The sequence below is a fragment of the Streptopelia decaocto genome, assembly GCF_964273445.1.
Source record: "Streptopelia decaocto genome assembly, chromosome: 24".
NCBI lineage: Eukaryota > Metazoa > Chordata > Aves > Columbiformes > Columbidae > Streptopelia > Streptopelia decaocto.
In genome coordinates, this window is record NC_138679.1 from 3,554,978 (window position 1) to 3,567,115 (window position 12,138).

At 52.8% G+C, this 12,138-nt stretch overlaps 1 protein-coding gene across 9 annotated transcripts in view; it reads left to right on the forward strand.

The window, feature by feature from the left end:
* PTPRS (protein tyrosine phosphatase receptor type S) overlaps positions 1–8,429 on the forward strand; it is a 150,104-nt gene extending 141,675 nt beyond the window's left edge. For all 9 annotated transcript variants that reach the window (XM_082072273.1, XM_082072266.1, XM_082072270.1 and 6 more), the window contains 7 exons: positions 1,409–1,694; positions 2,143–2,321; positions 3,237–3,363; positions 3,441–3,566; positions 4,668–4,822; positions 5,935–6,070; positions 6,416–8,429. In XM_082072273.1, coding sequence (XP_081928399.1) covers positions 1,409–1,694; positions 2,143–2,321; positions 3,237–3,363; positions 3,441–3,566; positions 4,668–4,822; positions 5,935–6,070; positions 6,416–6,484 — 1,078 coding nt within the window. In that variant the 3' untranslated portion in view covers positions 6,485–8,429. The remainder of the gene's footprint in view (positions 1–1,408; positions 1,695–2,142; positions 2,322–3,236; positions 3,364–3,440; positions 3,567–4,667; positions 4,823–5,934; positions 6,071–6,415) is intronic.
* The last annotated feature ends 3,709 nt before the right edge of the window (positions 8,430–12,138 follow it).

Genomic DNA, 12,138 nt, shown 5'->3' on the forward strand with positions numbered 1-12,138 from the left:
GGAACAGGAGGTGCCCCGCGCGGTCCTGGTGTTGGGTCTGTGTCGCGTTGTTCTTGTCACCGTGGGGAAGGAGGGAGGTTGAGAGTGACCGGGGAAGCTGCTCGGTGTTGCCACACCAGGTGTTTGGGAGGCAGAGCTGCCTCCGCTGTCAAAGGGAGAGCTGACAGTGATTGAAAGGGGTTTTTTTTTGAGTGCTGCAGCTCTTCTGATAACGACTGAAGGCCCCCATGGGCAGGTAGCGTTCCCTAATTCAATTTACAACCCAAGGAGGAACGCTTGCAGCCTCAACCGAGATAAATCCCCGTGTTCCTCGGGAGGGTGAGGAGGAGCCCGCAGGTTCCTGGGCGCCGAGGAAAGACATCTGAATTGTACAGGCTGCGGGGGAAGCTAATCCTGCCTCTCCTAGAGGATGCCATTCAAACAGTCTTTGTAAGTGGGCAACTTATCGCTAACCTTGCAGATGGCAATTATCGCGCACCTCTCAGAAAATGAATAAAGAGACCTGTCAGCTCACAACGTGCAGGAAGCGGCTCCCAGATCAGCTGCTAAATTCTTGCCAAAGCTCCAGTCACCTGCTTGGTTCAGGTGTTAGGCAGTCTAATTAACAGAGATCAAGGGGGCTTTATGAAAAAAGGGACTGCACTGGAATAGTAAAAGGAAACCCTTTATTAGCAGCAGCAAATGCACAGACCCGCAGAGCCCTGCTGATTCACAAATGCCATTACACGCAAGTTTGATGTTACTTCAGTGCACAAAAACATTTAGGAAAAGAGGTGACGCATGTTACTCATTACAACATCAGTAGTTTCTCAGCTGCTGAAAGATCTGAGTGATTAAATGTGCTTTTTAAGCCCTCAGATCATGCTGGCCCTTTGTTCAAGCCTGGAGCCCCTACCGGGAACTGTCAGAACTGTGAGAGCTCCTGTCCCGGGATGGCACATGAGAAACACAGGAGCGGTGGGGCAGATCGGTGTGGAGGGACAACGGGCACAGCTCCGGGGGCAGCTTTGGGCAGGTTTTTGCTAAACTGAGCTGAACAAAGCTAAGCCCGAGTACAGACATGAGGGACCTTTCCGTCTGCCGGTTCGTTTCCTGCTGTTGTGGCCCAGGTGGGGTTCAGAGAAGCGGATTTTTAGGTTCCCGTGCAGACTTTGTGGCCCTGGTGCAGCACAGTGCTCACACACTGCAGTGCCGGTGACATTTGGGGTCACCCCGTCCCCTGCACGCTGCACAACTGCCCCAGAGCCACATGATGAAGAGCAGCGTGCTGAGGCGAGCGAGCAGCAGCACCCACCAGCACCAGCTCAACTGGGCACGTTCTTATCATACAACAAAATCCACGGAACAGCTGGATAGCCCATCCCAGAACAGTCCATCGCTTCATTGTTTTTCCCCCTTTTCCTTCCAGTGCGGGCGTTGGCCGGACCGGCTGCTTCATCGTGATCGACGCCATGCTCGAGAGGATAAAACACGAGAAGACGGTGGATATTTACGGGCACGTCACCCTCATGAGGTCACAGCGCAACTACATGGTACAGACAGAGGACCAGTACAGCTTTATCCACGATGCCTTGCTCGAGGCCGTCGCGTGCGGCAACACGGAGGTGCCCGCGCGGAACCTCTACACCTACATCCAGAAACTGGCGCAGATTGAGGTCGGGGAGCACGTGACGGGCATGGAGCTGGAGTTCAAGGTAACGGGGGATGCTGGAGCGGGGACGGTGGTCGCTGGGCAGGCTCAGGGGAGCTCTGTGGTGCTGCTGCTCACACGAAGCACACAGGGTGCCTTCAGACGGCTGATGGAACTTTTTGGTTCCACGTTAGAGAAGTAATTGCTTTTCTGACTTCTACTGCGGTTCCCAGGGGAGATGAACTACCTGCCGCTGCGGGAGGCTCGTCTGGTCATTTCAAATCCAGATTGAATTTGCTCACCCTTTAGATTGGGGTTTTAAGGTTTTTTTATTATTATTTCTTTGAAAGTTTTGCTGGGGAGAAAGTCTCAAACTCTGTCCTTACCCACCACAAAAACAAAGAGGTAGAATAATGTGGTGGAATGGAGGGCAAGTTAAGTGGGCCGGTGTAGGGCTGAAGCCACCAAAAATAAAGGCGAACAGCCGGTTGTGACTCTGCTTTTGCCTTCAGCGACTCGCCAACTCCAAAGCCCACACCTCCCGGTTCATCAGCGCCAACCTCCCGTGCAACAAGTTCAAGAACCGCCTGGTGAACATCATGCCGTACGAGACCACGCGGGTCTGCCTGCAGCCCATCCGCGGCGTGGAGGGCTCTGACTACATCAACGCCAGCTTCATCGACGGCTACCGGTACGCGGCCCCTCGCTGCCAGAAGTTTCTGTGCGTGAGGCTGGGGTGCAGAAGTACTAAGGGTCGGACTAGGGCTGTTCTGTCCCCTGACCTGGCTGTGCCGCAGGGAAATTCCCCCTTGCAGTGCTCCTGCAGCCTCATGAGAAGCTTTATTCTCTATAGTCTTAAATGTCTTACACCCCGAAACAAACTAAACCCTTCTCCAGCTGCAGGTCCTAAACGCAGCGTGCCAGTGAGGGGTGGATTTTTGCCATCGGGAGGTTTCTAAAAACAGATTAGGTTTTTATGATGCCATTAGTGATGTGGGGCTGTGGTTGTTCTGACAGCTTTCCCCGGTGATCGGTGCCACGGGCTCCAGCTGCCGCCGTCCTGGTGTGCGCAGAGCCCGGCAGCAAAGCCGGGGACAGAGCAGCCCTGGGCACGTGCACCGTGCTCTGGGCATCTCCAGGCCTGGCAGTTCCATTCTTGGTGCTCCTCAGGCCCAGAAAACATGGATTCTAGTTCCAGGAATCCAGCATGTTATCCCTTGTTCTATACAGGGCATCCTGTTCATCTGGATTTGCTCCTTGGAGTGGTATTTAGAGAAAGCTTCACCACTGGCTTTCTTTTTTAACCATTAGCACCAGAGAGCCCTCATGCCCTGTTTGCCCTTGCACTGGTCTCCTCCTTCCCCAGCATTTCCATTTGTTCCCCTGCTCTCCAACCTTCACCTGCATTTCCAAAAGCTTCAGAGCCTGGCCCAGGCTGCCCAGGGGGTTGTGGAGTCTCCTTCTCTGCAGACATTCCAACCCGCCTGGACACCTTCCTGTGTCACCTCAGCTGGGTGTTCCTGCTCCATGGGGGATTGCACTGGATGAGCTTTCCAGGGCCCTTCAACCCCTGACACTCTGGGGTGCTGTGCCCCTGTTCCCGCAGGCAGCAGAAGGCGTACATCGCCACGCAGGGGCCGCTGGCCGAGACCACCGAGGATTTCTGGCGGATGCTGTGGGAGAACAACTCCACCATCGTCGTCATGCTGACCAAGCTTCGCGAGATGGGGCGGGTGAGTGTGCGCCGAGGAGGAGCGCGGGGGGGACCCCGGCACGAGGGCTGACGGGGACTTTTCTCCCCCCTCGGCAGGAAAAGTGCCACCAGTACTGGCCAGCGGAGCGCTCTGCCCGGTACCAGTACTTCGTCGTGGATCCCATGGCGGAATACAACATGCCTCAGTACATCCTGCGGGAGTTCAAGGTCACCGACGCCAGGGTGAGTCCTGCACAAGGGTTGGTTTATAGCTGGGGGTGGGCTGGGGAGTTTGGTGCCTGGGGACAGGGAAGCACAGGATGAGAGGAAACGGCCTCAAGTTGCGCCAGGGGAGGTTGAGGTTGGATCTGGGGAACAATTTCTTCCCCAAAGGGCTGTGGGGCATTGGAACAGGCTGCCCAGGGCAGTGCTGGAGTCACCATCCCTGGAGGGCTGGACAGACGGACACGAGGTTCTCAGGACACGGGCTGGGTTATGGTTGGACTCCATCATCTTGAGGGGCTTTTCTAACCAAAATGATTCTACAATTCTTATATTTTGGCTCCTGTAAGAAATACGGAGGCATAAACACTTTGTGAAAGTCTGGGATTATCAGGGGAGGAGAGCTCGGCTGTGCTGAGGACCAGAATACAAACAGATTGCACTTAAATATCTCATCTTACAACTTGAAAGTAGTTTTCTAACCTCTGCTCCTCACTAATCACAGTAGTGAGTCACTTTGTTAGAGATGTACCAAGCTTTTGGTTTTACTTGCAGCTTATTTGAGATAAAAGCAGAAAATAGCATCTCCCCAGCCCGCTAAGGAAACAGCAGAGGATGCTCTGCACCCTGCAGAAAATGTGCCCTTGGCCTCGGGCTTTAGGAGGAGCCACCATTACTTGTATTCAAAGGGGCACAGTCACGCAAATACTCTTAGATTTAATGTCAGATTTCTCCTCTGAGGGAACATGGTACCTTCTGAAATTTATTTAGCAAATGTAGCTCTCAAATTAGAGTCCTTTGCTTTTGAGGCTGCCATTATTGTAGAAGCTGATAATTCTATTGGCAAGGTTGAGGGGGAGGATGCCTCATCAGTCCTGGTAGAACAAGATTTATCGTCCTGTCAGCTGTAATTCTGACACTGCAGCAACTCCTCCTCAAGATTGATGGAGAGGCCATCACCTCCCCTTGGCTGTTCCTGTGCTCAGCGGGCCATCTGTGCAGCCCTTGCCGTGTCACCTGCCGAGCCCCAAACCGTCAACTGCAACAGCTTCATCATTGTAGAGATACAAAATGTTATGTATTTCCATTGTTTTAAATGTTCCCTTTTCCCCCCCCCCCCAGGATGGTCAGTCACGAACTGTCCGTCAGTTCCAGTTCACCGACTGGCCAGAACAAGGGGTGCCAAAATCAGGAGAAGGTTTTATCGATTTCATCGGCCAGGTACATAAGACCAAGGAGCAGTTCGGCCAGGACGGCCCAATCTCTGTGCACTGCAGGTACGTGCACCCCAATGCAAACATCTCCTGCAGGTTCCTCCCTCCTTGCAGGCAGATTGCTTGGGGGTGTGTGAAGGGGGAAGGCACACACTGATACCCTGCAGGAGGGAGGTACCACAGGGGTGAGCAGGAGCCAGCACTGGGCCCTTGTGCCCAGGAAGCCAATGGGACCTGGGGTGGGTTAGAAGGGGGTGGTCAGTAGGTCAGAGAGGTTCTCCTGCCCCTCTGCTCTGCCCTGGGGAGACCACACCTGGAATCTTGTGTCCAGTTGTGGCCCCTCAGTTCCAGCAGGACAGGGAACTGCTGCAGAGAGTCCAGCGCAGCCACCAAGATGCTGCAGGGAGTGGAGCATCTCCCGTGTGAGGAAAGGCTGAGGGAGCTGGGGCTCTGGAGCTGGACAAGAGGACACTGAGGGGGGACTCATTCCTGGGGATCAAGATGGAAAGGGGGAGTGTCAGGAGGATGGAGCCAGGCTCTTCTGGGTGACAACCAGTGACAGGACAAGGGGCAATGGGTGCAAACTGGAACACAGGAGGTTCCATTTAAATATGAGAAGAAACTTGTTTGGGGTGAGGGTGGCAGAGCCTGGCCCAGGCTGCCCAGGGGGGCTGTGGAGTCTCCTTCTGTGCAGACATTCCAACCCGCCTGGACACCTTCCTGTGTCACCTCATCTGGGTGTTCCTGCTCCATGGGGGGATTGACCTGGATGAGCTTTCCAGGGCCCTTCAAACCCCTGACATTCTGGGATTCTGTGAAGTGGTTTTTACCAGACTTTTACCGTCCTGCAGCTCTGGCACTGCTGGGTTGTGTTTGCTGCAGAAGGAACTGCACCTCCCTCCCCCTGGCCAGGAGAGGATTGTGCGTTTTTCCAGTTTTTTAATTTAATAGCTTAGTGTTCCATATTAGTAAGAAGTTTCACCCAGAATGCTGTGTACCACTGCTCAAAGGGTCACACACTATGCCAATTTAATTCCTTCCTCCTGCAGAACTGACTCTCTCCCATTCTAATGTTCATAAGACACAGCTCAACCCCCCATAACCTCAGCATTCAGGAAAACATTTGAACACACTAACACAGAGTTTCCTTTTCCCCCCCCCGCCTATTCCCGCAGTGCTGGCGTGGGCAGGACCGGAGTGTTCATCACCTTGAGCATCGTCCTGGAAAGGATGCGCTACGAGGGGGTTGTAGATATTTTCCAGACGGTGAAGATGCTGCGAACACAACGACCTGCCATGGTGCAAACAGAGGTAAGGGGACCAGGGTAGAGTTCAGAGGGCAAAGCACCACGGCTGCAGCCTCGTCCTGGCCCAAGAGATACTTTTTGCCCTTTTAACCACTAGCAAAGCCTTAACTAATAATTAATAATCATTGAAAAAGTAAATCCCCTTGCTATAAAGCCTCTTAAAGGTTGAATCCCAGTCTGGCAGCCCTGGTTCTTCCCCCCTCCACAGCTTGGAGTGGGGAGACTCACCTGCAGCCCCAGAGCGGGAGGGTTTGTGTGATGGGTGTCCAAGAGCTGCACGACCAGCAAAGGGACGGAGCCTGAAGAGCCATTTCAAGTCTCTGACCTTGATTCCCTTTCCCGTTCACAGGACGAATACCAGTTCTGTTACCAGGCAGCTCTGGAGTATCTGGGAAGTTTTGATCACTATGCAACATAAAAAGCCATCGTTGTGCAGACTCTACCAACCACTTAAGTCCTGGAAGGCCTCTTTTGACCCGGGAGGAGCGTTTGAACTTAACAAAACTGAAATCAGAAGTACCTTTTCATCCGGACAATGCATTGGGGAGCAGGGGAAGGACGGGAAGGAACACCCCTTGGAGGACTCATCGCGTCAGTGGCCGCGCAGACGCAGCTCGGAGGCTGCGGCTCCAGGTGCTGAACTGCTCTCGTTACCTCAAGTGGTGTTCGCTCGGCAGGACGAATGGACACGGAGAAACGGATCCAAAAGCTTAAAAAACCACACCTTGCGAAACGTTACCGCTGGAGAAGGGAAGGAAACCGACTTTGGTTACATCATTAGAGTTCAGTTTATTTACTAATATAGTTGGCAGTCTTTAAAGGAAGTCACTTGCAGAATTGAAGGTGTTCTGTAAAAGATACAACAAGGAATTAAATCTCACCACGTAGGCAAAGGGAGGGTCAGGAGTTCAGGCTGGAGTCTTAATAAGCTCAGTGTCAGCACGGGGATGGTCCTGGGCTCACAGGCACCTTGTAACATGGGAGAGGCTTTAAGCTCACGGTTTGAATACTTGCAACATTCCTCATTTCTTCTAATTCCAAACTTGATTTTTTAGGATATTTCGAATTCTAGAGCCCTGGCCGTGTGCTGTGCCCCCCGCACCGGGACAGGCACAGGGAGGGCCGCTGCTCCCCCTTTCCAGCACACCCAGCCCCAAGGGTTCATTTGAGCAGCGTGGGACCCTCGTGAGGACACGCGGCCCCTTCCCCTTCTCTTTGCACACTCACGCCCCCTCTTTGCAAGCAGCTGTGCCCCCACGCTCCAAACGGAGCCCGAGCAGCGCCCATAAGAAATGTATTGCCAGTAACCAGCCAGAGACTCTCAGGACCGTCCGAGGCCGCCGGCGCAGCCGCCACCGCGCCCGGGCTGGAGAGAGAACGGGAGAGACCGAGTCAGATGCGTCCGATGGCAAATACTGTGAGTGGCTTTCTTTAAAGTATCGATGTAACTGTAACAAGTGACATTACCTTTTTTTTTTTTTTTAAATAGTGTATTTTTTCCTTTTTTTAAGAAAAAAAAAAGACAAAGAATATCAGTCAATGAATTTAAAAGAAAAATTTGCTTATTTGTTCATATTATGTTCAAAGACAGTCTATTTTTTCACTGTAGAAATGTTACGTGTAATGGCTGTGATATATAAAAATGCAGTGCAAATTGCTACTTCTACATATTGCTTTTCTACCATTTAAAAGGTTGAACTTGCTCATGGAAGAACAAAACGTCCTTTCTGGATCTTCTTTTGGGTTCTTTTGGTTTAAATCGCAGACATATCGTGGTTGGGAGGGTGGGAGCGGGGGCTGCACCGACCCCTCCCGCAGGTCAAATAAACCAGTGTCTTACCGTGACTGCGGACGGACGGACAGACAGACGGTGATGCCGCACATCAGCGCGCACGTTTGTACCACCAAAGGTGGATGGTGGTGACGGCCGCGGTCTGTCCGTGCGCCGGGTTGTGGGTGAAACGCTCTTGGGAGCGTTGGTGCCACGTTTCCTCGCGTTGGCAACACCGCGCTGCCCCGGCACCGCTTGCCTGGGACTGCTCCTGGTTTTATTTTCTAGAAGGGGTAATCACGGCCATCGAGTGCGACCCAGAAAACCCCACAACGATCTGTTTCCTGTCTTTAACTGAAAAAAAAAACAAACACAAAAGGCTTCTCCAATATTTTACTTCTTATTTGTGTAAAAGTTGCCCAAATTTCTAAGTATGTTGCAGCAAAATGAGTCGGGGGGAGGGGGGAGGTTTTTTCCTTTGTATGAGAGCAAAGTGCTGTTGCTTTCACACTGTTATTTCAAACTGAATCAGTAAGTGGTTTTCACACCACTGTGTATGTAGATATATTGACTTTGTATTAAAGGAAGATTGTCTGAACGGCCTGGCTGCAAACCCCTTTGTTGGTGGGAGCGGGTGACGGAGAAGGCGGCTGCAAGAACCTTTTTCTGGTGCTCGCGGCCACACCAGACGGGGCTCACGCTCCTTCACAAGCAAAGAAATGGGCTCGGCTGGAGCCCTTTGGGGCATTTGGCCCAACAGCTGCAGCCACACAGGCCCAAGGCGGCTGCTGGTTCAGGTGGAGCCGTGTGGAATGGGGCACAGGTGCACCCATGGCTGCAGCTGAACGGGTTATAGACCCAGGGAATAGAATCATAGGGATGACTCCACCACTTCAACCTCCGGTGAGGTTTAAAACCAGCTCTGCTGCCTGGGCGGTGTTGCCCTCACGCTGGGCCGTGGCTTCCAAAGGAGCAGCAGGGGCTGGAAATGGTGGTGAAGACGCAAACACTGACCTGGAATAGAAGGTGCTGGTTGGCGCCGGTGGCAGCTGGAGATGGCCCTTGTTCCACTGCCGGGGTTCCCGTGGCTGCAAGAGGAACCGGCCAGGAGGAGGAGGCGGCTCCCGGTGGCTCCATCGCCTGGAGGGGCCCGTGGCCTCGTGCTGCCGTAACCTGCAACACAGCAGGGGTGTAAATGTAAATGTACACGGTGAGAGCAGAAAACTGAGCTGCCTTGTCTGCCGAGACAACTCCAGCTGAACCAGAGCCTCATAATAACAATAATAATCTATGAGTCGTCAGTAGGTCTGTACTAACGCGGATGGGCTTGGTCCAGACTGAGCTTCCCACGTTGTCCATGTTAAGACAGGACTGAGCGGGGACAGGCTGAGGAGGACACGGGACCAGCACAAACCCCCCCTTCCCTGCTCCAGCGACACCTCCATGAGCACTGAGGCTCAAGCTTAAAGAACAATAAAGAGCAATTAGCACAGAAACGCGATCAAACAACCGAACCCAGGGAACCACGTCCCCTTCAAACCGCTGTGAGTCCATGTGACAGATGGAGCAGGTGGGAGCCAAACATGCAACTCTGGTGGCACAGGACAAAAGGAGAAAGATCATTCCTGATGTATAATCATCTTCCACGTACGTGGGTAGTTATATGAACAGTAATTATTTTTGACTGTTCATAATGCCCTGAACTCAACGCTAATTTGCAGCGCTGAACTGGCAGCTCAGCCTTGTGACGCAGGACAGGCCCCTTTCCTCGGTCTCGCATCAATCACTGTTGATTTTGGGCACTCACTTTAGTTCGCCATGGAAGAACAGAAAGGAAAAGCTGGTTCTTCATCTAAGCTCTTGTTCCTCAGCCTCCCACCCTGCGCTTCCACTCCCTGCGCTCTCCGCAACCCTGTTCCCGGCTCCGTGATGCTGATCACCCCCAGCACTGCTCTCCAGCCTCCTATTTTTGTTCTACCCTTTCCTGAGCTGCCGTGACCGTCCCCGCGTTGAGCCGCAAAACCTTTCCAGAACAGCAATAAATTCCCCAGGGAGTACAGGAAGGTGAGTGACAAAGAGAATCGGAACAACAGCTGGGAACTACGTAAATCTTTCCAAAAAAAACCCAACCGATGCAGTAGGAAGCAAATACAGAGAGAAATATCAGCACAAGAGTAAAGACTTCAAATGCCACCAAGTCCACGGTGACAGCGCCGCACTGGTGACGGCCCCGCGACGGCTCCTCTCGGAAGGTCAAACACAAGCATCGTTGCTAGAAAAATGCTGTTATCACCCGATTTCCGTTGCATCGCCCCATGCAAAACTTCATATACATGAGAAGAAATGTAATTAGTCTGTGTTAGATGTAACAAACTCACCTTCATCCTGCTGCTCACACTGTGAGATCAGAAGAGCTGAGGAGGCCAGAGGCAGCAGATCCGTGTCACACACACGGGACGGTCCTGAGAAGGACCCTGGGACACGAGATCCTCTGATGAGACACCCGGGGGCTCCCTCAGCCAGGACAGACTGGGGCGTCTTTTTCTTTAATACGAGCTCCGACAGAGCTTTGACAGTGAGTTTGTTAGTGATGCCAGCACAGGAACAAAGGACAGCAAAGGGCTGTCACCAGAGCTCTGGGTGACACCAAACCAGAGCCCGTCAGTCCCCCATAGCACAACAGAATATCAGAATCACAGAAGGGACTGGGTTGGAAAAGACCTCAGAGCTCATCCAGTCCAAGCCTTGGTCCAACTCCAGTCCATTGACTAGATCATGGCACTAAGTGCCATGGCCAATCTCAGTTTCAAAACCTCCAGGGCCGCTGAGTCCAGCACCTCCCTGGGCAGCCATTCCAATGCCTGACCACTCTCTCTGCACAGAATTGCTTTCTCATCTCCAGCCTCAATTTCCCCTGGCAGAGTTGAAGCCCATGGCCCCTTGTCCTATTGCTGATGCCTGGGAGAAGAGCCCAATCCCCACCTGGCTAGAACTGCCCTTCAGGTAGTTCTAGAGAGTGCTGAGCTCAGCTCTAAGCCTCCTCTTCTCCAGACTGAACAAGCCCAGCTCCCTCAGCCTCTCCCCATAGGGCTTGTGTTCAAGTCCCTTCCCCAGTCTTGTTGCTCTTCTCTGGACCCGCTCCAGCACTTCAATCTCTTTCCTGAGCTGAGGGGCCCAGAACTGACCACAATACTCCAGGTGTGGCCTCCCCAATGCAGAGCCCAGGGGAAGGATCACTGCCCTTGTCCTGCTGACCACGCTCTTTTGGATACAGGACAGGACACCATTGGCCTTCTTGGCCACCTGGGCACACTGGTGGCTCATGCTGAGCTTCCTGTCCATTAGTCCCCCAGGTCCCTTTCTGCCTGACTGCTCTGCAGCCACTCTGTGCCAGCCTGGAGCGCTGCAGGGGGTTGTTGTGGCCAAAGGGCAGGACCCGGCACTTGGCCTTGTTGAACTTCATCCCATTGGAATCGGCCCATTTTTCCAGTCTGTCCAGATCCCTCTGCAGAGCCTCCTGCCTTCCAGCAGCTCCACACTCCCACCCAACAAAGCCTTTAAAGTCAATGTAACTGTGATTTTCATTGCAGAGGAAAAGGAAAAGCCTTTCTCATTTCACAGAATCACCCAAGTGGCAAAGCAGCTCCCAGGCCACAAGAAATTCTTTGTGTTGCAATATGCTTTAATTATACCGAGAGAAGCAGTAACAGAATGAGAAATCAATTCATCCTCCTAAATAAGACGGTTGCAAATTCCAAGTCAGGAACTGAACAGATGTAGAACTGAAATGGAAAAAGTAAATACCCTCGCAGGCGCTGAGGAAATTGTCTCAAGTTCTTCCACTGGGAAAGGGACACGGGGAGACTCAATCGTAAAGGTCTTTTCCAACCAAAACAGTTCTGTGATCCTGTGCTGGGTCCCCTGCACGTCCCCATGTCCCCAGCACCAAATCCACCCGTGGATAATGGAGACAAGAACGTTTGGCTCGCTCCGCACACACCGACCACCAGCGGGATGGGGACCCGGCCCTGCCAGCGCTTCAGATCCAAAAGACCAATCTAAGCTTGAATCCCACGTGTCGCTTTACTTGACCTATAATTTCTTGTTGATGATGACATGGGAGGCACAAAACGGCCTCAGAAAGGAGACGGCTCCGTATATTTTAGAGCCACGTTTAAGATACGGCAGATAACACAGAATTGTGAAGAAGTCGATGAAAACACCATCCTGGGGCTGAGGCCTGACCGGCAGCGATACGTCGCTATTTCCTAACACCGCGCTCTCCCCAGCCACGTAACGTA